Consider the following 27577-nt stretch of genomic DNA (forward strand, 5'->3'; position numbering starts at 1 on the left):
TCCGTTGAAGCCCCCAGCTCATAAAAGGAACGGAGATTTGGGCCCACCGCCGCGAAAGGGGAAGGCGAATAAGGCGAAGAAAATCGGGTTGATGTTTGTGGGAGTTGCTTCGCTTTTGCAAGTTTGCATTGTGGCTTTCTTGCTAATCAGCAGAAGGCAGCTCTTGAAAGCTCAAAATGGCTATCAAAGAAATTGAACTTGGTTTCAAAAATCCATATACTTGTATCTAAGTGGAGTGTTTCATTCATTCTTCCTTTATTGATGGTGGTTGCTATGTTGGAGCTGAAACTTGAGGGAGCAATGTTGCTGAGAATGAAGAATTTGAAGAATTTGAAGAATTTCTGGCTTGGTAATAATTGATAGTAGCTTTTTGTTGGATTTTCATTGCTTTTGTATAAATAGAGCACAAAATTTCTAACTTTAGTTGTAACACATAGTAGTTAAAAAGGATTTTCTTACCTATCCAACTCTAGAATTGAATACTACAAAGAACTCACTATTCACTCGGTTTTTGATTCATAATTAATATGTAGGAAGAGGTGGCTGAGTGGCTCAAGGCGTTGTATTGGGATTTTTGTAGGCTTTTGTTTATAGAGGGTTCGCGGGAGTTTGTTGATATCCAGTATACTTAATTATCATTAACAATATGTTGTTTAGCTGGAAACATATGTGACCATGTTTTGTGAATAGGTGAATTGAATGAAATCTGCTTAAGAAAGTTATGAAGAGGGCTTATAGCTAGTGAGTCTTGTTTGATTGGCATATGTTGGTTGTTGTCAGTAGTGAAATATTTAGTATGAAGGATGTGAACTCACGAAACCAGCGATTCTTTCAAAAGATAATTGCTGGTTGAACGAAATGCGTCAATTTACTTGTGGGGATCTTATATTAGGAAAATATCTATATATTTTTCAGATATTCTGCTTTAAATATTTAAGAACATCTCAGGGAAAAAATCATTTGTCATTCTAGTAAAGAACTGCAGAATGCATATTTCATATTGGCTTCTTGCATTTGAGTTACTTTTGAATTGCCGAATGATGTTTTTGATAGAAGTTTTGAAGAATGCATAGGTACAGGAGTTGCTGTGTTTGATGTACTTGTACTGACACATTGCATGTAGATAGAAGTGCTCGTGGATTTTCTTCAACATTTGGCTACTTCTTTTATTTTCGAAATAGGCTGTTGGTATTTCTTTGACATGAACTTTATATCCTCATAGGATACTATTGAATGGGCTTGGTTTAGTCCAACAAACACTAGTTAACATTTTGTCCGTTTGAGGAATGGTTAAGCGCCTTAATACTCGAATATTTGTAAAGAGACGATGATTTCGATTCCACTCTTACTGTGATTAAACTTTTTTCCCCCAAAGCACTATTTATATTATTTCACATGATCAGTTTGTGCATCTGGGAAATAATATTTCTGTCCTTTTTTCTTATTAAACAGCCACGTATTGTAATGACTACGGATGCTCTAGTGGTGCAGCTGCCCCGTCATTCTGTGTAAAGCAACTTTGCAAAAGTGGTAATCAAGAATGCGAGGATAGATCTTGTTTCACCTGTAAAATGCTGCTGAGCAGCTCAGTTCCCGGGCTAGGCTGGACGGGGCTGGGCCTTTCTTTCCATCAGTTCGGATTTGGAGCATGGTGGTGTAGCATAAAGAAGTGATTATTGTACTGATTGAAACCAACAACTAAGGTGCTCATTTTAACTTGATACCAATAAATTGTTAGTTTTGGTTGAATTATTATCTATTTGTTCAAAACTTGAAAGCATAATGTATCCATTATTTAAAGTCTTAGTAGTATTCTTTTGTTTCCTATTTTCAAACTTACTTTATATCCATTCAGTTTGTGCTTTTAAATTTTTGAAATGCTGAAAGCACAATAAGTACATAATGATTGAGTATATATATTTTGTCACATGAATCAAGAAAAGAAAAAGCAGATTGTTGGAGTGAAGTGATAATTGATTGAAATATTTTGTGTTCTGATACATACATTATTCTTTGTCAAAATTTTCTTTCCCCTTTCTTTTATCCCAACCTATTTTATTAGGGGTAGGATTGTTAATGTACACAAAAGCAGGTAGCTTGGAGTAAATAGTTCTATGAACGAATGCATCGTATCGAGTCAACTTTGACACAATCTTTAAATTTAATGTCTACAATTACAAAAAAACTGGATTTTTGCCCCCAAAAAAATATGATGGCAACGCCATGAGTTCTGATGAATGTCAGTTTCTTCTCTATTAGAGGTGTTTCTTAGGGGGTGTTCGGTTGGCAAGACTAAATCTCATGATTAAACATGTATCATGTTTGGTTCATAAGATTGACCCCCTCAACTTAATCCTAGATGGATAGTCTCATGATAATTAGTCATAGCCTCCCCCCTCCAACTAAAATAATCCTACAACTTAATCCTAGTCTCATGACAATTAGTCATAGCAACCGAACGCCACCTTAAATGTATGCGATGAGTATATAGTTCTACGAATGAATATGTTAGATACATTTTACTTGATTGGGACTGAATAAAAAATATTTTTGGAAACTGGTACTATTTCTTTTCTCTTTTTTGCTTTTTGGGTGGTGATGGCTGAGTACTAGTAACCAATAAGATTTTCTCTCTATTACACGTAATGAAGAATATAAGTATTTCAGAACTCACTTCTCTGAATGTGGACATTCTACTTTTATTTATCCATTGAAACTTTATACTCGAAAATCAATCTGGTCTATTCAGTTTGTGCTCTTTAAAAAAGAGAAATCCTCACAAACATAATATAATTGAGAAAAAAACATTTAGTCACATGCATCAAGAAAAGAATTATTCCTCACAGTGAAATTAGGCCCATCATTATGATAAAAGATAAAGAGAATGCTAAAAAAAAGGAGATTCTTTGAGTGGGATACTTTGTCGTTGTGATACAATATCTTTGCTGAGATTGGATATTTTGTTTGTCAGTTAAATTAACAACAGATAATGAGTGAGAAAGTAAAGTTGATTTCCTCGTCTGAGGAGGAGGAGGAGAAGGAAAAGGAGGAGGAGGAGGAGAAAGAGGAAGAGGAAGAGGAAGAGGAAGAGGAAGAGGAGGAGGAGGAGGAGGAGGAAGAGAAGGAGGAAGAGGAAGAGGAAGAGGAAGAGGAAGAGGAAGAGGAAGAGGATGAGGATGAGGATGAGGATGAGGATGAGGATGAGGATGAGGATGAGGATGAGGATGAGGAGGATGAAGAGGAGAAGGAGGAGGATGAGGAAGAGAAAGAGAAAGAGGATGAGGATGAGGAAGAGGATGAGGAGGGTGAAGAGGATGAGGATGAGGAGGAGAAGGAAGAGGAGGAGGAGAGAGAGATGTTTGATCATTGGATGCACGAACATCCACTTACTTTGGTGGAAACTCAAAGAGGAGATCAATGTTATGGTTGTGAACAACCGTTTAGTAGTGGAGAGCAAGCTTATGGATGCAGCAAGAGATGTTGGGATTCAAAATTATTTCGGGATTCAAAATTATTTCACGAAGAATGTGTATCGATGGCGAGAAAGATACAACATCCATTGCATCCTCAACACATACTCATCCAAAAACGGCATCAATTTTGGTGGGAACGTGAACGTCATTCACTTAAGTGTGAATGGTGTGAAAGGTGTATTTGGGGTATTTGTTACAGATGTACAAGCTCAGGATGTAAGTTTCAGATGCACTTGAGATGCGCACAAGGAGGTGACGTGGTGGATGCAACAAAAGATGACGATGATGAACAAAGGCGGGCTGTGATACATCATCCAAGTCACCCCAAACATGAATTGAAGTTGTTGAGGAGATGGTGTTCCTTCAAATGCAATGCTTGTGGCACCACACGCAAGGGGAGTTCATATACATGCATCAATGAAGCTTGTCAATATTGGATCCATGAGAGATGTGCATCCTTGCCTCTAACCATCGAAAGGAAAGACCACCATCACTCTCTCTCTCTTTCGTTTCATGTCCCACTTGAATATATCAAGTTTGACTACAAATGTGATGTTTGCAGCAAATTTTTGTTCCCCCAATATTGGGTATATCATTGTCAACTCTGCAGATATATTGTCCACATCCAATGTGCCTTCAACAAGCCGCCTCGTACCATTAAGTATGTGCTAGCATAGTGATTTAAATCTTCATTAATGTCATTACTTATAACCCTTCAATTATCTTAGTTTTTGTCCTTTCCAACAGAAATGACGCTGATGCACCCAATCGAAAAGACACGATCCATCTTCCAACAGACGAGATGGTTGAGGTACTAATTACACCCTTTGTGATGAAACAAAGGGGAGGAAGAACATTGATACCACCCATCATCCCTCGGGTTGATGACTTGGTGAATGCGAAGTATAAGTTCCGTCATCACCGACATAAACTCACTTTAGTCTCATCATCCCCTCATGACCATCAAATCGAGGAAGATGAAGAAGAAGACGAGGAGAATTATGGGAAAAGATCAGAATTAATATGTGACGGGTGCCTCACTCCTATCTCTTCATCAAGTCGTAAATATTACTATTTGAGTTGCGGCGAATGCAAATATAATCTTCACATGGCGTGCTTTCACTTGCCACCTCGCATCTCCTCTCTTCCAATCCACGAAGATGATCACCGGTTACTTCTTCAATCTTCCAACAAACTTAAACCTTGGAAGTATCAAAATTGCAGTGTGTGTGAGTATGATATGAATGGGCTGTTCTATGCTTGTGTGCGTTGCGACTTCAAAGTAGACGTCAAGTGTGCTTGTATGCCGGATACCATACATCACACAGCTCACCCGAAGCATCTCCTCAAGTTTGTGACTAGTTTAGAAATGTTCCTTGAACGGTTCTCAATAAACTTGGTTGCTTCCTTGTTGTGTGCAGCTGGTTGTGGTGAACCTGCATATTTATATGATTGCTACAGGTGCAGCAGCAACTCATGTGATTTCATTGTGCACCTTCGTTGCGTTTTGCTGCCAGCATCAGTGACCAGCTCTAGATGGGACAAGCACCACCAGCTGCCGTTGACGTACAACGCCACTCTCAACCGTCCTGGTGATTTCTACTGCGACCAGTGTGAAACGCAGATGAATCCCAAAAGATGGATGTATCATTGCCGCCACTGCGATATATCCTTCCATCCAGATTGCTTCAAAACTACATCCGGCAAGTGGAGAAACATCAAGATGGGGCAGGAGTACGAGAACGACGAAGCTCACCCACACACTCTCACCTTTCAACTTCTCACCACAAAACGCCGCTGCGACATTTGTGATGAGGATAGGCATGAGCAAGAAGGATTCCACTGTGCGTCGTGCAACTTCTTCGTTTGTCTCAAAAACTGCGGTAAAGAAATGATCAGAAAAGGAGACATGAAGGCCGTCCGACTGAGAGAAATATAAGCTGGTTCACTACTCTTTTGTTGTATCAGAAACCTGTTAGAGATACTGGTCACCACTTTCCTCCTGTATTGTTATGTTTTTTTTTGTGTGTCTTTTAGATCAATCAAACAAGTTTATCATGTGTGAATCTTTGATAACATTTCAGTAAACAATGAGATATCACTGAAAATCACTAATATTTGTCCAAAAGAAGATTTTGATCCAACCCTAAACCCCACGTAATAATATTCCAATTTATTACTTCATTTTGGAACATTAACAATTTAAAATGAATCATTTCGTTTAAGCATACGAAGTATATGTTTAGTGAATTATGCTTAAGGTAAAATAAAATATTACTAGTATGAGATAAGACGAGAGACAATAAAATAAAATGAATAAAATAAATAATGACAATGCATAAAAGAATTAAATAGAAGAAAGAATAAAGTAATGAATAGGTTAATTGTGTTGCGTTTTGTTACAAAAAAGTCACTCAACTATAATATGACAAAAAATATGAATCAACTACAATGGCTGAAAGTGAGTATTTAAAAGAGCAAAAACTAACACAATAATTTATTTTGTGATTTTATAGCATGGAGTATTTTTTCAATAACATTTCTTATAATATACTTTCTTTAATAAAGCATCTAAAATTAAAACAAAAATCGAACAGTTAAATTCGAAAGCTTCGATTTTTATGGATTTACCGATTTTGATTCTAGTCTCCTCTCTTCCCTTCGCATTCACGAATCACCGATCCCCGCCTTAACAGACATTTCGGCGACCACCGCAAAATCACAGTAGAGTGGAATCAAAATCATCACCTCCTAACAAGAAATGTTTTGAGTACTTAATAATATTCCTACTACTTAATAAATGGAATGGACACAATGTTAACTAGCGTTGATTTGTTTGGACTACACCAAGTCCAAACCATATTGTCTTTCAAAATTCTAGTCCAAGGGGTTAATGCATGTAATGTAATGTCAACAAACATTAGTTAACAAACATTAGTTAACATTGTATCCATTTGTTAGGAGACGATTATTGTGATTCCAATCTTACTGTGAGTAACACTTTTAATCCTCAAATACTTATCTTACTTTGTGTGTTCAGTTTGTGCATCTGAGAAATAATATTTTTGCCCTTTCTTTACTTTTTCTCCAAACTGATATCAATAAGTTAGATAAATTCTCTGTCTTTTTCTTTTCTCCTTTTCTTTTTCTTTCAGAATGTGATGTGCTCTTTAATTAAGAGAAATGTGAAGAGTGTTGTGCACAAGAAGCCCAGCCCATTAAGCAAGAAGTAAAGTGAAGAAAAGGAACTCTTGAACTAGCCGTTAGAATAGTTGTTGCAATTCTGTTTTGCATCTTTTCCTTTTCTTGTTTTCAGTAAGCAGCAATTAGTAGCTGAGTGTATATAGAGAAATGAGAAGAGTCTAACACATAAGATTTTACACATTGTTGAATAAAATTCTCTCTCGGTTTTCCCCAATCTCTCATCTCATATTCTTAGCTTCAACCATTGTTCTTTTTCATCCAAGATCTTTTATCAAAATCATAACAAGAAATCCTCAAAGCACAAAACATGATAGTTGATAATACACATTTTGTCACATGCATCAAGAAAAGAACTACTCCAGACCTTGAAAGTTGAAACTAAAGAAGGTGAATACTGAAGAAAAATGATATTCTTTAAGTGAAATACTTTGTTTGTGTTGTGATACATAACTCTTTCCTTAAAATGTTTGAAAGATGGATAGTTTGTCAGTTATTTTGATCAACAAAACATAATGAGTGAAATCCTTAAAATGCTTGCGGCACCACACGCAAGGGGAGTTCGAATACATGTACCAATGAAGCTTGTCAATATTGGATCCACGAGAGATGCGCATCCTTGCCTTTAATGTGCCGTCTGAATTATGCTGAGATAAATAAAATAGTATTACTAGTAGTATGAGATAGGATGAATGACAATGAAATAAAATTAAAAAATAAAATAAATAATGACAAGTCATGATAGAGTAAAATAGAAAAGAGAAATTGGTCCATAAAACCATAAACTTTGCCCAAGATTTGATATTTCTCACGAACTTTAAATTTAGTACTCCTTCCATTCCATAGTAATAGAGTCATTTTATCATTTTGGTACGTTCCATAGTAATAGAGTCATTTTGCTATTTTAGTAAAAAGTTAACACATTTTTCCACACCTACTTTACGCTCTCTTACTTTTTTTCTCTCTTCATCTCTTTACCTTTTTCACTTTTCTCTCTATTCCCCATTTACTTAACTCACCTAACACAATTTTTCTTAATCTTCGTGCCAAAAAGTTGTCCCATTACTATGGAATAGAGGGAGTATAGTATCACAAACTTTGCATTTTGTTTAGTATTTACCACGACATATCTATTACTACAATATTTGACTAACTTACAAGGCTTTTATTATCATACTTGACACAATTAAATCAACGTGATTTTCAACGTAACTTTTATCCTACATGTTATAAACTTAAAAAGTGGTTTAAAATATCATAAAACGTATCACTGTTGTTTACGTAAAATAAGATTTTGATGAAAATATCTTATTTAAGTGAGTCTAGGAAATACCAAATAAAATGCAAAGTTTGTGATATTATAGACCAATTTCAAAGTTTATGGAAAATACCAAATTTTGGCAAAGTTTCTGATTTTGAAGACCAATATCCCAATAGAAAAAAGAATAAAATACTGATAGACATTAATTGTGTTGTGTTTAGTTATAAAAAAGTCACTTAACTATAATATGACAAAAAAATACAATTCAATATAATGGCTGAAAAAGAGCACTTATAGACCAAAAAAAACAACTAATTTTAAAAAATTAGCACAATAAGTTATTTTGTGATTTTTTTTGGTATGGATTACAGATTACTCCATATATTTTTTAAAATAACTAAAATTAACACAAAAATCGAATAGTTAAATTCGAAAGCTTCGATTTTTATGGATTTGCCGATTTTGAATCTAGTTACCTCTCTTCTCTACGCACGAATCACCGATCTCCGCCTTAACAGACATTTGGCCCCACCACCGCAAAAGGGGAGACCAACATAATCGGGATGATGTTTGATGGCTTTTTGTTGGAATTTTATTGATTTTGAATAACTGAATACAGCTCAAGAATTAATTTCCTTTTTCTATCTTCTAGATTTCTGCTTTCATTTTGTTATATACATGGTTAAAATGGATTGGTCTTACCTATCCAATAATCTAGACTCGAATGTATACAAGTCACATGAGTTTGTTGATATCTACTTGATTATCTTTAACTAGAATCTGATTAGGAATGTTATACAGATAGTTTGTAGCTTTATTTGATTGGCATATGTGGTTGGTGAGTAGTGAAATTTGTATGGATATTTTTCAATGTTTGGCTACTTCTTGTTTGATCTGTTTTCATCCCTATTTGTATAAAAAGACTCTTGGACAGGAATTTTCCTTAAATGGAATGGTCTTATTTGCTCAAACATTGAATGCTCAAGTGGTGTGAACAAAATGCCTTTCATTCTATGTAAAGCAACTTGCAAAAGAGGTGATCAAGAATGCTGAGATCAATCTTGTTTTCACTTGTAAAATGTGGTTGTGCAGCTCAGTTCCTTGGCTAGGCTGGGTTGGGCCGGGCCTTTCCATCGCCAGTTCGGATTCAGCCCATGGTGGTGTGCAGCTCCTTTGCATAAATACGGTATGTTTGGTACTCACTATGGGATAAGGCTTGATATGGTTGAAGCATTGATATCATGTGTTGGTAGGAAGTATTGAAATACATGTAAATGTTGTTTGGTATGGCGTGTTAAAGCTTGTTTTTGTTATTATTATGATTTGCATTAGTTATAACTTATACGTACGTGGTGATATGATATTATCGAGCTTTTGTTGTATAAAGGGCCAAACACGATATCGAGTGTTATAGACATATTATGCACCATAATTACTTGTACCCAACGAGCCTAGACGCTCTATTATGATTGAATAGGTTAAACATAAAGATGTTATCATTGTAGTGACTGAAGCATCAACTCATTTGATAGTTTGATTGTTAGTTTTATTGATATCAATAAATTGTTAGTTTGATTGAATTATTATCTATTTGTTCAGAACTTAAAAGCAAAAGTGTATCAGTATTCTCTTATTTCCTATTTTGCACTCATATAAAAAGATTATGCGATTAGATGTAACGACTATTCTAAACTTATATATACTCGAAAATCAATCTGCTCCATTTGGTTTGTGCTTTTAAAAAAGAGAAATGCTGAAACCACAATGCATAATGATTGAGAATATATATTTAGTAACAGGAATCAAGAAAAGAAAAATGAGATTGTTGGAGTGAAGACTGTGAAGTGAAACATTTTGTGTTCCGATATATACTTTATTCTATGTCAATTCGTTTCTTTTTTGTTTCTTCTTTTCTTTTTTCGTTTACTTTTTCTTTTTCTATTTCTTTTGTCTCAACTTCTTTTATTAGGGGTAGGATTGTTAATGCACAGAAAAGCAGGTATATTGGAGTATATACATCAGTAGAAAATAAATTGGGATATAACTACTATTAACTCAAAATTAATTATAATCTGCTTGTTGACCAAAAATAGACTGATTTTTAATGTTGGGGTCGAAGATCTTATATTTGATACTTGATAGGTTCGAGTCCATTTTTACAGTCTTTATATCCTACGATTACAAAAAAGGTGGATTTTTGACAAGTATTGATGAATTCCACTCGCTTTGCTAGAGGAGTTTCATAAATGTCTGTGATCGAGTAAATAGGTCTCTAAGAATGAATGGATCATATCAAGCTGGAAAATGGAAAGATTTGTGCCAGTTATCCGTTTCATCACCACTTAATGGAAAATCGTTTGGTATGAATACGTTAGATACATGTGACTCTATTAGATCTAATTCAAGTATTCAATAGTTGGATGATTGGATTTATGAGGTTATTTATCTAGGATTTCTCTTTTTTAACTATATGATTCTTTCTGGCTGAGGAGTGACTAGTAAATGTAGCATTTTCTCTATATTAGACCTAATGAAGAAATATTTCAATAACTTACTTTTATGAAAAGAAACATAAGGTGTGACAAAACGAAGTAGCAGATCCCTATTTGACATAAGAATGAATGATGACAATTTGTTATTTTGTATATAAGCCTCATTATTCTTTTTGCTTGCACATTTCTCTCATGTCTGATATAAGATGATTATGTTATTAGATGTAAGTATTTAATCTGAAACTATGTATTCGAGAATCAGTTTGATCCGTTCAATGTTTGTTCTCTTAAAAAAAAGAGAAATCCTCAAATCACAATAAATGGGAATACATATTTAGTCAGATGCATCAAGAAAAGAGTTATTCCACACAGTGAAATTAGACACATCATTATGAAAAGGACAGACAGTGCCAACTGCCAAAGAAAAAGGAGATTCTTTGAATGAAATAGTTTGTTGTTTTGATACATTATTCTTTGCTGAGGTTGGAAGTTTTGTATGATTCTATTGGTGGGTGGTGCTATATACGTATTAGCTTTAAAATGTTTCAAAGATGAGATATATAGTTCGTCAGTTTTTGAGAAGTTAGTTAACCACACATAATGAGTGAGAAAGGAAAAGAAAAGGAGATGCCGTCTGAGTCGGAGCAGGAGAGGATATGGTTCATTGGAGCCACATGCATCCACTCACTTTGGTGGAAACTTGTAGAGAAGATGAATGTTATGGTTGTGAACAACTATTCAGTAGTGGAGAGCAAGCTTATGGATGCTTCATTGAGGGATGTCAAGATCCCAAATTCTTACATGAAGAATGTGCAGTGATGGCGAAAAAGATCCAGCATCCATTGCATCCTCAACACATACTCAGCCAAAGACCCCCCATAAATTGGTGGTGGTCGGAGCCTGGGGAGGCGTGTTGTACATTCTGTGGTGGAAATCTAAATTCCATTTGTTACGAATGTACAAGCCCAGGATGTAATTTCAGGATGCACCTGAGATGCGCGCAAGGAGGTGGAGTGATGGATGGTGATGAGCAAAGGTGCGCCATGATACGTCATCCAAGCCACCCCAGCCATGAATTGAAGTTGTGGAGGAGAAGGTGTTCGTTCAACTGCGATGCTTGTGGCACCACGCGCAGGGGGAGTTCGTATACATGCACCAATGAAGCTTGTCAATACTGGATCCACGAGAGATGCGCATCCTTACCTCTAACCATGGAAAGGGAAGTCCACCATTACTCTCTATCTCTCTCTTTTCATGTCCCATCTGAATATATCAGATTTGACTACAAGTGTGATATATGAAGCAAACGTTTGCACCCCAAAAATTGGATGTATCATTGCCAAATCTGCAGATATATTGTCCATATCACGTGTGCCTTTAACAAGCCGCCTCGCACTATTGAGTATGTTTCTACATCAAATATCATTACTTATAATCCTTCACTTATCTAATTAATTTATTGTCATGTCCAACAGAAATGATATAGATGCGAAAGACATTATCCATCTTCCAACTAATGAGGTGGCAGAGGAACTAATCACACCTTTTGTAATAGACAAGAATTTGGAAGAACATTATTACCACCCCTCATCAAAGCTCATGATGATGATGAGATTATGAATGTGAATGTGAAATATAAATTCCTTCATCATCAACATCAACTCAGTTTAGTCTCATCATCATCTGATGACAATCAAAGGCCAGAAGAAGAAGAAGAAGACGAGGAGAACTACGGAAAAAGATGGGAATTAATATGTGACGGGTGCATCACTCCTATCTCTTGTTCATCAAGTAGTAAATATTACTACTACATGAGTTGCAGTGAATGCAAGTACAATCTTCACATGGCGCTTTCACTTGCCACATCAGGTCTCCTCTCTTCCGATCCACAAAGATGGTCACCACCTACTTCTTCACTCTTCCGACATCCTTAAACCTTGGGAGAAGCATTATTGCGATGTCTGTAAGTATAATACGAATGGGCTGTTTTATGCTTGTGGAGAGTGCGACTTCAAGGCAGACATCAAGTGCGCTTGTATGCCGGATACCATACATCACGCAGCACACCCGCAGCATCTCCTCAATCGTGTGACTTTGTCTTCTCTAGGAGAAGATAAGTACACACGACGCTTGACGTGTGCTGCTGGTTGTGGATATCGTGTATATAATTTGTTCTGGGGTTGGGGCAGCTCATGTGATTTCATTGTCCACCTTCAATGCATGATGTTGCCGGCATCAGTCGCCAGCTCTAGATGGGACAAGCACCACCAGCTGCTGTTGACGTACAAAGCCACTCTCAACCGCCCCGGTGATTTCTACTACGATCAATGTGAAACGCAGATGAATCCCAAAAGATGGATGTATCGTTGCTGCCACTGCGATATATCCTTCCATCCAGATTGCTTCAAAACTACTTCCGGCGAGTGGAGAAACATCAAGCTGGGGCAGGACTACGAGAACGACGAAGCTCACCCACACACTCTCACCTTTCAACTTCTCACCACAAAATGCCGCTGCGACATTTGTGGCGAGGATAGGCATGAGCAAGAAGGATTTCATTGTGCGCCGTGCAACTTCTTCGTTTGTATCAAAAACTGCCGTAAATAAATGATCGGAAACACAGACTTGAGGGCCTTCCTACTCAAATATTTTGAGCAATAGGAGTAGCATTATTTACTACTCAAACATTCCTTGTTAGGAGGTGATGATTTTGATTCCACTCTTAGTGTGACTACTAATACTAGTCTTCCTCAAATTTGACGTTTACAATTACAAAAAAAGGTTAATTTTTGCTGGAAAAAAAGATGATAGCATCAGTACGAGTTCTGATGGATGTCACTCGCTCTGTTAGATGTGTTAATAGTGTTATTACAGAAATGTTTGCAATCGAGTACATAGTTCTATGAACGAATGAATCCTATAGACTTTTTAAATGGATATATTTGTACTCCTACAAATTATATGTTTCGTCACTGCCTTATGGAAAATCGTTAGGTATAAACATCTTATATACCTGTGACTCGATTGGAATTGATTAAACAATTGGACTATTTGAAATGTGCATCCTGGCCTCTAGCCATCGAAAGGAAAGTTCACCATCGCGCCCTATCTCTTTCGTTTCATGTCCCACCCGAATATATCAGTTATGCCTACAAGTGTGATACATGTAGCAAACTTTTGCACCCCAAAAATTGGATGTATCATTGTCGAATCTGCAGAATATATCGTCCACATCACGTGTGCCTTTAACAAGCCGCCTCGCGCCATTGAGTATGTGATTTGTTTCTACATCAATTACTTATAATCCTTCACTTGTCTAAATTATTGTCATGTCCAACAGAAATTATGCAGATGCAAAAGCCATTATCCATTTTCCGACTAATGAGGTAGCCGAGGAGCTAATTACACCTTCTCAGAACGGCGTTGCGACCTTTGTGGTGAGGATAGGCACGAGCATGAAGGATATTTTTGTGCATCATGCAACTTCTTCGTATGTCGACACTGGTGCGGTATAAAAATGATCGAAAATGGCGACATGAAGGCCGTCGACTGAGAGAAATATCAGTTTCAAATCATTATCTACAATGATGTTAGTTTATCCTTTTACTCTTGTAGCTTGGTGATCTTTGAAATGATTGATTTTAATTTATGGTTTAATCTGATTATGAAAAATCCTTTATCTTTGTTGGGAGTTTCAATCTGATTGGGGATGTTGTGAAGAGAGTTTCTAGCTTTATTTGATTGCCATATGTGGTTTGTCAGTAGTGAAATTTTTATGGATTAATCTGAGTTTGAAAAATCCTAATCTTTGTTCAAAGTTTCTAACATGAGTAAAAAATTGATGGTTCAGTCACAATGAGACCATCATTTTGATGGTTAAGAGTGAAAAAAAGATTATGAAGAAAATAATATTTCTGCTATGGATCTGACCATCAATTTTTGTACTCTTCAAATATGCAATCTAAATAACTTGCTGGTTCAGCTCAATGAATTTTCTATCAAGCCTGATTTCTGATAATGGCCGTCGAAATTTTAACGGGCCAGGCCGGGCTGGGTTGGGCTGCCTTCCATAGTTGACACGTACAACCACAGCTGACTAGAGCTCTTATTAATAAACCGAATTATTCTTAGCTAACAATTTAGTTGTTTGCAAGTCAATTTGAATCCAAATAAAAACAAATCTCTACTAATAAAGAATCACATTTTCATTACATTATCTTCATAGATTAAATCAAAAGTCTCAGAGTATGCCGTCTATTGAAAATTTCAAACGCAACCCCACACCAATTTCCCAAGAATTTCAAATTCTTACAAACTCAACAACTATGACGAATATGATTAATAAAATACTACTCCTCTTTTACTTATGACTAATCACCATCAAGAAAAGCTTAATAAAAACATCACAACTTCCAAAATAACAGCACACCCTAAAATTTGAATATTCCTCGATTTGTCTCATTCCCAAATAGACTAATTCTTGTTGTATTATTTAACACATGATATAATGTAACAACACACCGCCCCATGATGCTTATGATTCCTATCTTAGGCCTCATTCTCATCAAATGAAATTATCAAGAAATAAAACACACATTTTTTGATCTAGCTGCTCTCCCCCTTTTTTTCGCTTTGGTAAAGAGATAATAGCTAATTAAATCATGACGATCGATGGATCGGAGACTGGCCCGCCTCCCGACCACGTCGTAGGATGGATCGAGGATTCGATCTCGTACTTTCCGACGATCTTCGACGATCCCTACGAGGGCGGAGACTTCAGCGGCGACTCATGGTGGGATCAAAGCCAGAGTCTTGAACAGCTGATCAATAGCAGCTTCAACACTCCGGTGGCTGCGGCCGCGGCCAGTACGGCCCCGACTCCAGCTGACTCGGTAGTTTCGGACCGATCGATGTCCATGGATTTGAGCAAGAAGAGGAAGTTGACGCCCGACGGCTCGAGCCCAAAGACGGCCCGGAAGAGCGCGAGCCGTCGAGGGCACGAGGCCGGCGCGGAGGTGGCGGCTGGGCCGAGAAAACCGGCTGTGAACAAGAGAGGAGGCAAGTTGGGAGGGAACGGCGGCGGCAGCAACGGCAACAACAAGGAAGGGAGGTGGGCAGAGCAGCTGCTCAACCCGTGCGCCGCTGCCATCACCGGCCGGAATCCGTCCCGCGTGCAGCACTTCTTATACGTGCTGCATGACCTCGCCTCCCTCAACGGCGACGCCAACCACCGGCTGGCGCACCACGGCCTTCAGGCGATCACGCACCACCTCGCCGGCGGTGCCAGCGCCGGCAGCTTCTCGTCGTCGTCCGGAAACACTTTCGCATCTAGCAATCCCATATTCTTTAGAAACTCCCTGATCAAATTCAACGACATCAACCCATGGTTTCGAATCCCAAACAATGTTGCAAACACCTCAATACTTCAAATTCTTGGCGAGCAGCATCAACCAACCAATCTCCACATTCTTGACATTGGAGTCTCACATGGCCTCCAATGGCCTACTCTCCTTGAAGAACTGACTCGTCGCGCAGGTGGGCCACCCCCGTTAGTCCGCCTCACGGTGGTCCCTCCGCCCCCAACCGACGACGAGTCAAGAAACGCCACCCCCTTCGCTCATGCCCCTCACAACTACGATTTCGCCTCCAAACTCCTCGCCTTCGCCAAGGACATGAATGTGAACCTGCAGATCAGCAAAATGGACAGTTTCCATCTCCAAAATCTCAACTCACAAGCCATCAACTCCACCAGAGACGAAACACTAATCGTCTGCGCACAGTTCCGGCTGCACAACCTCAGCCATAGCGCCCCTGACGACAGAACAGAGTTTCTGAGAGTGCTAAGAAGCCTGCAGCCAAAGGGAGTAATATTGAGTGAAAACAACACAGACTGCAGCTGCAATACCTGTGGAGATTTCACAACAGCCTTCTCAAGGAGGGTGGATTATCTGTGGAGGTTCTTGGACTCGACCAGCGTGGCGTACAAAGGCCGCGAGAGCGACGAGAGGCGCATGATCGAAGCAGAAGCAGCCAAGGTGCTGGTGAATATGGGGGAGATGAATGAGAGGAAAGAGAAATGGTGTGAGAGAATGAAAAATGCAGGTTTTAAAGGAGAGGTGTTGGGAGAGGAGACCGTTGATGGAGCCAGAGCCCTGCTGAGGAAGTACGACAGCAACTGGGAGATTCGGGCCGATGAGAAAGACGGCTGCGTCGGGCTGTGGTGGAAGGGGCAGCCGGTGTCGTTCTGCTCACTGTGGAAGATGGATGTGAGAGTGAAGGAGTGTTTGACATAGTTGTGAAGAAATGGTTTTTGCCCTCTGTTTGTTTGAATGAATTTTAATCTCCTTTTGTAGTCCTGTCACCTCTGGTTCCTGTCCACACACTATTCAAAAGCAACTCAATTAAAGGAAACGAAAAAGAAACAAGAATGAAGGAGAAGATGGATCGAATATGATATCACAAAATTTAGTATATATACAAATGTATTGTCACATTCTCAATACTTTCTAATGAATCTACGGTTAGTACAAAATAAATATCACACAGATGTAATTTATCTCTATGCTAAATCTGGCAGGCATCTTGAGTACTCTCAGGAGTCGTAAATTCTCACTGAGCTCCGGATTGTCTGTCTGCATAGGGGACATTTTGGAGATATCTCACGCTCGACAGAGAGTGCACAACGTTGACAGCAGACCAAATGTCCGCAGGGGACAAAGGCAGAGCGCCGTCTTCTCATGAGGCAAATGACACAGAGCTCTCCATCGGGAATTTCTTCAGCTTCTTCATCCAAGACTTCATCGTTCAAAGATTCAGTGCCAGTGATAGTAGAGTTATTTTGCTGCTGAGTTCGCCGCTGGCTTCTCCACTGTTTATACTTGGTCCAGTTCCTACACAAAGTCAGTGTGAAGACAATAAGAATAACAATATGCAAATTAGTGTTGTAATCGCTAATGAAAATTCCATTGAAACAAATAGAGATGGAGTTAAATGAAGTTCAGATAAGCTAGGGGCTAAAGTCTTATTCTGATTAAAGGTGGGCAAGAATTTTTTAAGATCCCACAGAAACTGGCTCGTGTCTAAAACATGTACTATTTCAACATCAAAGTTCAGAAAAATGAGAAGCTTTTCTGATCGACCATGAAAGAAAGAGATCTTCATTTGGGATAAAATTACCTAGTTAGTGGAAGTATTTCTATAACGCCAACTCTTTGTAGATTTAAACCTAATCTGAGTAGGAGACGTGTTTAGAGAAGCATACCTTGCAACAGAATAGCCAAGGATACCTATAGCAATGGTTCCAAAAACAAGCCCACTCCACATTAACACTTTTGTCTTGAAGGAAAGATCTACCACGAGTTGATCTTTTGTCAAAGCAGACCTACAGATAGAGCACACGATTGGTCAGTTTTCTAGAACATCTCTTGTTGAGGAAATCAGATCTCAATACTCAACAAACTCTTAAATAGCAGCAGGAAATCAGGAATGTCAAGAATATTGCTTTGTATACTGTCAAAGGTAACAAAACGAAGAAATCATGCAACAGTTATCACACAACACCTTGCATGCAATACACAACTCAGAATATAGGGATACCCCCTCCCCTAAAAAAAAATTAAATTAAATTAAAATTGTACACAAATAGGCCATAAAGATTAATCTGGAAACTAGAAAAATACACAAACAAGACAAACATGGTGGCACAGTTAGTCATGGGATAAAATGAACATATCATGATCGAGCAGGCTAACACATAACGCATAATCAATGGATGTTTTAAGAGGTAAATCCACATACAGGAAACAAGGAAGATCCTTGGAGGCTTTTATCTCAAAAGCCCCGTTGTTTAGACTGCAGATTCCAACAGCAGTTATATCCTTCCCAAGAGGGAGAATTTTTTCCTCATAGAGCATTCCAACCTGAGGGAAAATTATTTTTGTAAGTATGAATAATAGAGAACAGCGTACAATAACTTTTATCACAAAAAAGTATAGATAATATGAAACTCACAGGATATTCAAGACCACAAATTGCCTGCAGGAACGTTAAAGGAGTAGCACTAATAGGCTGCAAGTGCTGATAAACTGTTGTTAGAGGTAGCGGGTGATTTGATCCTTCCATGTTGACAACAACATAATCAGAGTGCGGCCATTTCGTGCCTTCAACAAGAATGAAAGGTACCTGAAGGCAAATATCCAATGCATATGTCATTGAAGACCAACCTCGATATCATCGTTGCAGAAACAAAAAAATATTCTCTATGACTAATCAGTCTAATCCAGTGTCCAGTTACTAACTAGAGTGGAGCTATAAAGATGGATCTCTTGCAAAATAAAACATGTTATCCCGAAACGAAGCAGAATGTAAGTGGCTCTTAGTAGTTAGTACCTTTATGCTTGATATTCTAATGACCAAGCCATAGAATCCAATTTTTCAGAACATTGCATATGTAGGCAATCTGACTAGTTAGAAGCTTAGTACAGCAAAACCATCTAATGCTTGACGATATATAGCAAATTAAAGCAGTTAAGGAGCGAGAGAAGACCAATGCATTTAGAAAATTAATTCTGAACTTATAAAATGTGTAGCATCAAGCAAATGCAGATAAAACAGGACATGATACCACAACTACAAGCAAATGAAAGCATATAAAAAAAACTCTTTAAATGTTAAAATTTAATGATAATTGAAGATATAGCAAGTTACCATCCTCGTAGACGATGTCTCATGCTCTTTCAAGGATCCAGAAATCATATTGCGCAGGTCAGCAGTCCATCCAAAAACCCCCTTCCACTCATTGTATATACACTTCAAGGGGCAATTCAAACGAGAAAACATTAATTCAACAAACATGATTTAGAGATCACTAGTAAAGCATCATCACTTCGTGCCTACTCAATCAGTAAAAGTAGAAATGCTGAATTTTAGAATAAATTTCTCTTAAAAATAGGCTAATAAAGTGAATACAACATACAGTTTGAGTTCTCTGCAAAATCACCCCCTTTTCACCAGAAGCCTTCGAAGCGACTAAATTACTCCCCATCAAGGCCTTCCAATTCGCCTTCTCCGCGGCCGATTTCACCTCCACACTACCCCTAACGATGACCAATCTCCCGCCCCCATTCGAGCTGGACGACTCTCCGCCGTCAGGATCCGAGCTAGTAGAATCGTCGCCTTCGGTGAGAATCGAGCGGAGATCGGACGGCTGAACCTCCGGCGCGTCGCGAATTTTGCGTAGGGCGGATGCAGTGGCCGCGTATTTGCGGACGCTGCGATACGCCACGTAGGCGACGCCGAAGCCGAACAAGGCGCCGTCCGCCGCCATCATCATCTGCGCCAGGACCGCCGCCGTGGCGCGGTCGTGCATCGACATCTCTTCCGCCGCTGATTGAGTGCTCGGAATTTCTTCTCCGGTTTGCTCTGTGTGTTGTGAATTTGTCGCCTATTTCTTCCCCCCGCGTAAAAAAAGGTTTTGTTTTTGCTCAATAATTTTCATTTTATTTCTTTTTTTAAAAAATATTTATCTATATATCTACTAGAAATTACTAGTATTGTGCTATAGGTAAAGTATTATCGCAATTTTAAGATGTTATAAATGTAACAAAGTAATAAAAGTATTTACAGCAACTCTCTAGAGAATTCAAAACATAAAGTTGGTACCACGTATGGTTAATGCCAAATAAAATATACAGTAAATATTCTTTTCACCGTGATCAAATGCAAACTTTAAATATTGTACAAATTTTAAACTAGTAGTTAAAAAATATCAACAGATTATTAAATAACAGAAATATATAAAATATCAACACAGTGTAAACGGTTATTGTGTCGAGATTGTATTGACACCAAAATCTTAAAATATTGCACTACGTCGATATTGTATTCATGTTTTGTGTTGAAAAGTTTGAAGTTTGTACATTATACGAATTTGCATTTTATCACTACCCTCTCTTGATCTATAAAAATATATTTTTCATTTGGTACGTCTATATTAATTTATTTATAATACTCCCTCCGTCCCATAAAAGTTGAGACAAAACTTTTGGGCACGGAAATTAAGAATTTATATTAAATAAATAGGAGAGATGAAAAAAGTAGGAAAGATAAGAGAGAGTAAAGTATGATGGAATAAAATAAGAGTGATTAGATGTTTTGTCTTTTGTTAAAAAAGGAAATGACTCAACTTTATTGGGACGGACTAAAAAGGAATACGACTCAACTTTTATGGGACGGAGGGAGTAATTAATTGTCAAGTTATTTTTTCTAACTTTCTTGCATTACATTTTTAATTATTATTAATATTAAATTTAACATATGACCCTGAGAATTGTTTTTACCCTAAAAAATTGATTATCGACAAAGTCACAAAGTATTTATACAGGAGACAAGTCAAATTGGGCTGCGTCTGAAATCTGCTGTCTGTATATTCTACTAGGCCCTATTAATTTTGTTTGGATAGAATTTAATTTTTGCATTAATTGACTTTATAGTTTATACAGCTATAGCAGTACCCAACCTGAAAATCATTAATCATATAGTAGTAATTAAAATTATGCAAGCTAAAGTCTCAAATTCAAGTTCACCACTGTGACGCAATCTTAAGATTTAAATTCATTTTTGCCTATAAAAAAATTATATCATACTGTATTTTATTCTGATATTAGAAATAAGTGATTTTAGTAAATCTTAGTAAATGCAATAAAAAGCATACCAATAATTCTCAGATGATCCCTATAGTTTTTAAACCCGTATAATCACAGATGAAAAATAAAACGAGTTTTATAGATGATTTAAAATTTCACGGCAGCTGCTAGTTTCCACAAATTCATGCAATACAACTAATATACAAATTCTACAAGCCACTTTTTTGAACCAGGACAACTAGCAACAGCCTTACAGACAACACTACAGCTGCTTTTGAGACACAGAGACACACACACACGGCCTGTGTACTATGCCTATGATCCGAGATTGCCCCGGCATCTATAATCGAGCAAAAACGCTTCTAAAGAACATTTTATCGTGTATTTCAACCATATGAAGATAAACCTGCTTGGTATGTATCACTCTAAGATGAATCCTTTTATCAGATCATTCAAGGAATCGGGAGAGTCGAAGTTTACTGCATGCCCTGCATCCCGGAGGATTTCCAGACTAGCTTTCGGGCCCAAGTTTCTGCATTAGCAAAGATGAATATGTGTTTTATGTTGGCTTTGCTAGAATTACAGAATGGAGATTTTCATTTAAGGTGAAAAGTTGCGTACCTCTGCAGCTCATAGGCGAAGTTTAATGGGAAGATCTTATCCTTGTCGCCCCAAACAAGCAATATTTCCTTCATAATCGCAGGATGTCATGATTTTGTGAGAGCTCGATTTGTATTATCGTAAATAAGATGAAATGTGAATTTACCTGACTGAGTGGTTGGACCTTGCATTTTTCACTATTGGCCAAGAGATGTTCTACCAACTCTTGTTTCTCCTTTCTGTTAGTGTTGCACATTGTCTATCCAAAAAACGCAGCGTGTGAGAACGAAGGAGTTCATATGTTCAAATTCTAACAAATTCATTGCGAAACACTGTACTGTATACTTCACTAACACATGCTTCTCATGATCAGGGACCACGAAAGAAACAAGTAAAGCTGTAAATGATTGATACGGGCTTGAAAATAGATGGTGCTCTAAGAGGGCCAACACCCACTGATTTTCCAAGTTGTTTGCAACTTGGTAGAAATAATGATGCAGAAAAATCTAAGCTGACAAGTAATCTATGTTAGTCACTTCATCTTTTCAACTTCAATTTGATTTATAACAAGAAGCACTGATTGTGACATGTTTGGATTAAACTCATAGTAATTATTAGATAAACGTTAACTTTTGCTAATATTATAAGCAAGGTATAACTTATGAGCTACCACTTTCATGCTTGAGACCTTAGATGATAAAATAGATATTACTTCTAGCAATATGTAACCAACTCGATCAAGAAAACAAAACCTAGGAGCATATCTGAAAATGTTTCCTCTCCTCTCCTCTGCTTTTATCTATTTTATCACCAACCACTGAGATAGAAAAGTCAATAACAATATCAACTTGCAACATCTCCATCAAATAGACCACGACGACACTAAGACTGCAAGACAAGGACATCTACTGAAAGAGCAGCCAATTGTTGAACATGCAATAGCCATAATTCAGATATTCACACCCTACCTACATAATCAACTATTGAACCAACGTGTCACCTTATCATCATCAAATATGAAAGCATCTAAAGATAACCAGACTCAACATCTCAATTCTTGAACATGCAGTAGCCGTAATTCAGATATTCACACCTTACCTACATAATCAACGATTGATCCAACGTGTCACCTTATCATCATCAATGTGAAAGCATCTAAGATAACCAGACTCAACATCTCAATCACCACACAACTAACTTAGCAGCATTAAAGATAATCATCACAGGCCAGCAAATGCAACAGTAACATCGACATTAAAAGAGCTAACGCATTGTCAAACTGTAGAAGAAACACGCATCAAAAGAGCTGCACAACATTGAATTCCCATTTAGAGCACTCACGTCAATAAACTCCTCGAGCACGAAATCCGGGGCCCACCGCAGCGGATTGGACTTATAGACAGAGAGCTCCACCAGCCGCTTCATCCCAACCGGCGTCCGGGGAAGGAGAAGATCCAACACATCAATCCCCACGTTCTTCATCTGCTCCCCTTTCTGGCTCTGCGTGCACCCGACCCCACTGCTCACAATCACTGCCTTCTCCACCAGCTCCGGGTGCATCTCAGCCATCCGGTAGCACACGAATCCGCCGTAGCTGATGGCATATATCGAGCACCTCTCAACGCCCAATCTCCTCAGTCCCGCCGTCACGCACTCCGCCTGAAATGTCTCGGTGCGGTTCGTGCGGTTCGAGTAGGATTTCCCAAAGAAGAGGAGGTCAGGTATGTAGACGTTGAAGGATTCCGCTAGCGAGGCAGCCTACAAAAATAGCCTAAAATCAAAATTCCTAAACAATTCCACTGCATTCAGATAAAAATCAGACGCAAAATTGAAGCCATTTTCACTCGACTGAATTCTACTTTACAAAATTGATCCGAAAATCGAGATCGATTCACACTTCCACAACAAAATTAATGCAGCCAAACCTGGTAGACAAATTTGGCTTCAATTCAGATTAAATCAGGCGAAAATCGGAAGCAAATTCAGCTGAGTGAATTCCTAGTTTAGCATATCTATTTCCGTGAGATTAGATACATAAATAGAGATCGACGAACAACAAAACCAATGCGGCGGAGCCTGGTATACAAATATCGCCGCAATTTTCAGATAAAATCAGGTGAAATCCGGAAGCAAATATCAGTCGAGTGAATTTCTACTTTAGCCAATCAACAATTCCGTGTGAATTACACACATAAATCGAGATCGATCCACACTGTAACAACAAAAATCAACGCGGCCAAACCTGGTAGACGAATTGCCACTTGGAGTTGCCGCCGTAGCCGTGGATCATCACCAGATTGGGCTTGTTGAATCGGCGGTGGGCGGGAGCGAGGAAATGCATGGTGGTCTGGTCGTCCAAATCGACTGTGCATTGGATCAGGTTGCATGCGAATTTGAAGTAGACGGAGAGGAACCACTCGGAGATTGGAGTGATGATCGGGAAGCGGCGGATTTTGGAGAAGGGAGAGAAGAGGTAGTGGGAGATGGTGGAGGCGAGGATTATGTGGAAGGAGAGGATGTGGTGGAGGAAGAGGCGCAGACGCTCCATTGATGAAGGCGCTGAAGCTTCAGAGATTATTTTTCAGTTTGGCAAAACGAAATTTGGAGGTGGTGATGATTTTGGATTTTGGATTATATTAGTTGTATTTAAATTAAATTTGTTGAAATTTGAATTTATATGAATGGCGTGACCTGGAGTTTAGGCTTATTTGGAGGTTTTTAGCGTCTGGGTCCCACGGCATCATTTTTACTTTTCGTGCCATTATTTTCTTCTTTTAAGTAAAGATAAATGTAATTTACACGTCATTATTTTGGTTGCTTGTCGTTTCGAAAATGTATTTAATTCGATTATTTGTTAGTAGATATACAAATTTTCTTTCTGAATTCCCTTAATTCGATTATATGAATTTGGATTTTTATTTATTTTCTTCCTAAATTTATTATTTGAATTTTCATGTATTAAGCGGCCCAATATTGGGGCGTCATAATTGATAAGTTTAAAATTCCCATACATTTAGGGCCCATAAATTAGTAAGATTTTTATCTCAAGAGTCGACAACATAAGCCCATGACAAATAAATGCACAATGTAGCACTAAAATATATTCATTTAATTTTTTTCTCAATTCTCCACCATTTATAATAGTTATCATTATTTATAACTAGTGTTTGAATATATTTTTTATCATGCGATTTTAAATTGTTAATCGATTAATTAAAATAAAAAGCAATATAATTATATAAAATTTAAAATAGAAAAATATACTACTGTATAATAAAAATGCAATAAATATATACTCCTCAATTCATTTTACACATAAAGACATTAAATTAAACATATTTAAAATTGAATTAAGACAACCACAATTATTTGGACAATGATAAAGAAACTATATTAAGTGTTGACATTTTTGAAAAATATATTTAAAACAATCCTTCATATTTCTCTACTAAAAATAATAAACTGTGTAAAGATGAAGATAAATACTATGCATGTTTGAGTGAATGATGTTACAATTCTTCCCTCTCTAAGAACTGTAAGAAATATTCGGATAAAATTCTAGAACCATATACACGCGGTACTCTAACTATTGTAATAATAATAAAAAAACAATAATTGAAATGAAAATTACAATGAAAATTAGTCAAGAAAAACCCTCTTTCCGCAAGACAAATTACATTACGGTTAGTGCTCTCGATTGACGTATTTTCCCCCAAAGATAAAACGACTTCCTCCTAACGTATATAACATCTCAAACCTGCTAGGCACCTATAAACTTGATGGGGCTTCAAAATCGAACAAAACAATGTTCCTAAAATGTGCAATAAAATATTGAGAGCTTGAGAGAGAATGAAGAATGTTTTGTTAGTGTGTATTTCATCCACAACTCTATGCCTTTTATAGGTACAAAATTAGTACATGAGAAATCATGGAATTAAAACATCATAAATTATAAAATCAAGACAATATAGGTTACAAAATTTGTCAAATGCTTATTATTCTATTTAAATATTTGTAACCACCAATGAGTTATTGTAGTGCTTTAAGAATTAGTCAAATGCTCATTAAAATATTTAAATAAATATTCATGAGAGTTACTTAAAATATCAAATTGGTCCATAACTTATAGATATCTCAGAATAAGAACAAAACATATAAATATTTTAAAAAAGACTAAAATTCATCTTTTATATATGTATAGATAAAGTTTAACTAGGTAATCAATAATTATAATCATTAAGTTAGACGTTACAAAATATAAAACAAAGTAGGAGTATATAAAAACATTGAAATTCATTCTTTATGTTTAGACAGATTTATGCTTTCAGGAAAGACAAAAGTTTATTTTTGGTCTTAAATATATATGATTGTTTTACAATTTTAGTCCAAAATATTAAGTTTGTTATTTTCGTGTCATTAACATTTTTTATTTAGGCTTTTATTTTCAATTTTGACAATGCCATGAGCCATCAAATTGACAATTAACCCATTTTTTACCAATTAGTAAACTAATCCATTTAAACAAATAAGTACTTAAGTAGAAAGAATGATACACTCTAGTAAGTTTTTCTACTGATCACGCGTAACTATAAAATTAGTATTACATAAAAGTCGAACTCATTTCACGGACTTTATTCAACTCATATTTCTTTAATATTTCTTCATATCTTTTAAAACTTGCGTGGAAAAAATGTAAGAATCTTATTTTTAGACTGAAGGATAATAATGATTAACCTCATGAATATGACTAACAGATATGTATTCGCGTAAAGAAATTCATTTAATATAGTAAACAGATTATAAGTATATATAAAGAATAATGACGATAAATCATATTATGAAAATATTGAGCAATGTCAAGAATTGGCATAATTACCAGATTGGCATTGCTATATTTTTTAAATAAATAAATATTTTCAAAAATTCACATCTATACTTGAGCCATTAGATCACCGAATCTAGTGACTCATAATCTAGATCACCAAATTAAGTGATCTCTCAATATATCCTAGTAATTTATTTGATAATAATAATAATAATAATAATAATAATAATAATAATAATAATAATAATAATAATAATAATATAATTAGTTATGATCAGAAGTAGTTAAATAAATTAAATCTTGATAAATTAATTAATTGAGTGGATCTATGTGTGAACATGCACGTACAGAAAAACTTTTCACTTTGTTTTCTCTTTATTTTTCTAATTTATCATCTCTAGTAGTATTTTTTTCCTATCTAGCCAACTAATTAAATATCATTATTTTTTTTTAACTTTTGTGCTAAAAGAAACAATGTAACTTAGGACAATGGAGTAATATTTTGAAATGAAACCAAAGGTTATTTAAATTATTTCGCAATAATTTATAAACTATATTTAAATAGTCCAACATATCATGAAGTATGTTTGATAGGGTACATAACTCATCTAGAGATAGAATTCTATAAAACAAATATGTTTTTCTTTCTCAATTTCATGAATTTAGAACTGCTTACATAAATTGATTGCATAAAAGTATACAACAATTATTTTAGTTGAGGTTAATTATCAACTGATTTTTTTAGAATTTAAATCAGATTTTTCGGTTCCGATTAATAATGGTACGTAAGTAAGTCATTAAGCTATGTTAGTGCCGAAATCTTGATTAGTTATGCATAAAAATAAATTAATAATTCAATAATTTACAGACAAATTTTACAATTAATATTCAAAATCAGAATTTGATTAAATATTAGTCAAATTATCCTTTTACAAGGAAAGTTGAAAAAAAATGCGACTATATCGTGAAATAGGTAAGCAAAAATTGTTTCGGTAACTATATAATTAAAATGCGACTAATATCAGTTAATTGAAACCCACAACACACTATAAATACCACCTTGAATCCATACTTTCAATTTG

General features: G+C 36.6%; 4 protein-coding genes and 1 long non-coding RNA gene across 5 annotated transcripts; 3 read left to right on the plus strand and 2 right to left on the minus strand.

Moving 5' to 3' along the window:
- Positions 1-191: 191 nt before the first annotated feature.
- On the plus strand, positions 192-5539 carry LOC125204845 (uncharacterized). The gene is made up of 4 exons (XM_089061274.1): positions 192-349; positions 1453-1703; positions 2972-4134; positions 4221-5539. Exons 3-4 carry the CDS (start codon positions 2990-2992, stop codon positions 5410-5412), a joined length of 2337 nt encoding a protein of 778 aa, XP_088917400.1. The 5' UTR covers positions 192-349; positions 1453-1703; positions 2972-2989; the 3' UTR covers positions 5413-5539.
- Positions 5540-8348: 2809 nt separating this feature from the next.
- LOC148923536 (uncharacterized) lies at positions 8349-14076 on the plus strand. Its single transcript, XR_016132258.1, has 3 exons — positions 8349-11829; positions 11903-13697; positions 13768-14076. It is a non-coding gene; the product is annotated as an uncharacterized LOC148923536 (long non-coding RNA).
- A 797-nt stretch (positions 14077-14873) lies between these two features.
- LOC125205926 (GRAS family transcription factor) lies at positions 14874-16788 on the plus strand. Its single transcript, XM_048105138.2, has one exon. The coding sequence runs from the start codon at positions 15089-15091 to the stop codon at positions 16718-16720; it is 1632 nt and encodes a 543-aa protein (XP_047961095.1). The 5' UTR covers positions 14874-15088; the 3' UTR covers positions 16721-16788.
- Positions 16789-16855: 67 nt separating this feature from the next.
- On the minus strand, positions 16856-19890 carry LOC125205927 (E3 ubiquitin-protein ligase SPL2-like). The gene is made up of 6 exons (XM_048105139.2): positions 19402-19890; positions 19134-19235; positions 18438-18608; positions 18225-18346; positions 17689-17808; positions 16856-17317 (listed from the first exon to the last, which is right to left on the minus strand). The coding sequence occupies exons 1-6, from the start codon at positions 19798-19800 to the stop codon at positions 17020-17022; spliced, it is 1212 nt and encodes a 403-aa protein (XP_047961096.1). The 5' UTR covers positions 19801-19890; the 3' UTR covers positions 16856-17019.
- Positions 19891-21188: 1298 nt separating this feature from the next.
- LOC125203804 (uncharacterized) lies at positions 21189-24314 on the minus strand. Its single transcript, XM_048102259.2, has 5 exons — positions 23913-24314; positions 23012-23428; positions 21837-21929; positions 21692-21759; positions 21189-21602 (listed from the first exon to the last, which is right to left on the minus strand). The coding sequence occupies exons 1-5, from the start codon at positions 24216-24218 to the stop codon at positions 21491-21493; spliced, it is 996 nt and encodes a 331-aa protein (XP_047958216.1). The 5' UTR covers positions 24219-24314; the 3' UTR covers positions 21189-21490.
- Between the last annotated feature and the right edge of the window lie 3263 nt (positions 24315-27577).

This window comes from Salvia hispanica, chromosome 6, assembly GCF_029641045.1.
Source record: "Salvia hispanica isolate PSC_SH4W2 chromosome 6, Shi_PSC_v1, whole genome shotgun sequence".
NCBI lineage: Eukaryota > Viridiplantae > Streptophyta > Magnoliopsida > Lamiales > Lamiaceae > Salvia > Salvia hispanica.

Coding starts and splice junctions, on each gene's coding strand:
- LOC125204845 (XM_089061274.1), top strand. CDS start 2,990: ATGAGTGAGAAAGTAAAGTTGATTTCCTCGTCTGAGGAGGAGGAGGAG. Junction 4,135..4,220: donor AAGCCGCCTCGTACCATTAA/GTATGTGCTAGC, acceptor CCTTTCCAACAG/AAATGACGCTGATGCACCCA.
- LOC125205926 (XM_048105138.2), top strand. CDS start 15,089: ATGACGATCGATGGATCGGAGACTGGCCCGCCTCCCGACCACGTCGTA.
- LOC125205927 (XM_048105139.2), bottom strand. CDS start 19,800: ATGTCGATGCACGACCGCGCCACGGCGGCGGTCCTGGCGCAGATGATG. Junction 19,236..19,401: donor TTTTGCAGAGAACTCAAACT/GTATGTTGTATT, acceptor TGCCCCTTGAAG/TGTATATACAATGAGTGGAA. Junction 17,318..17,688: donor CTTGGCTATTCTGTTGCAAG/GTATGCTTCTCT, acceptor GACTTTGTGTAG/GAACTGGACCAAGTATAAAC.
- LOC125203804 (XM_048102259.2), bottom strand. CDS start 24,218: ATGGAGCGTCTGCGCCTCTTCCTCCACCACATCCTCTCCTTCCACATA. Junction 23,429..23,912: donor AGTGGCAATTCGTCTACCAG/GTTTGGCCGCGT, acceptor CTATTTTTGTAG/GCTGCCTCGCTAGCGGAATC. Junction 21,603..21,691: donor TTCGCCTATGAGCTGCAGAG/GTACGCAACTTT, acceptor TTGCTAATGCAG/AAACTTGGGCCCGAAAGCTA.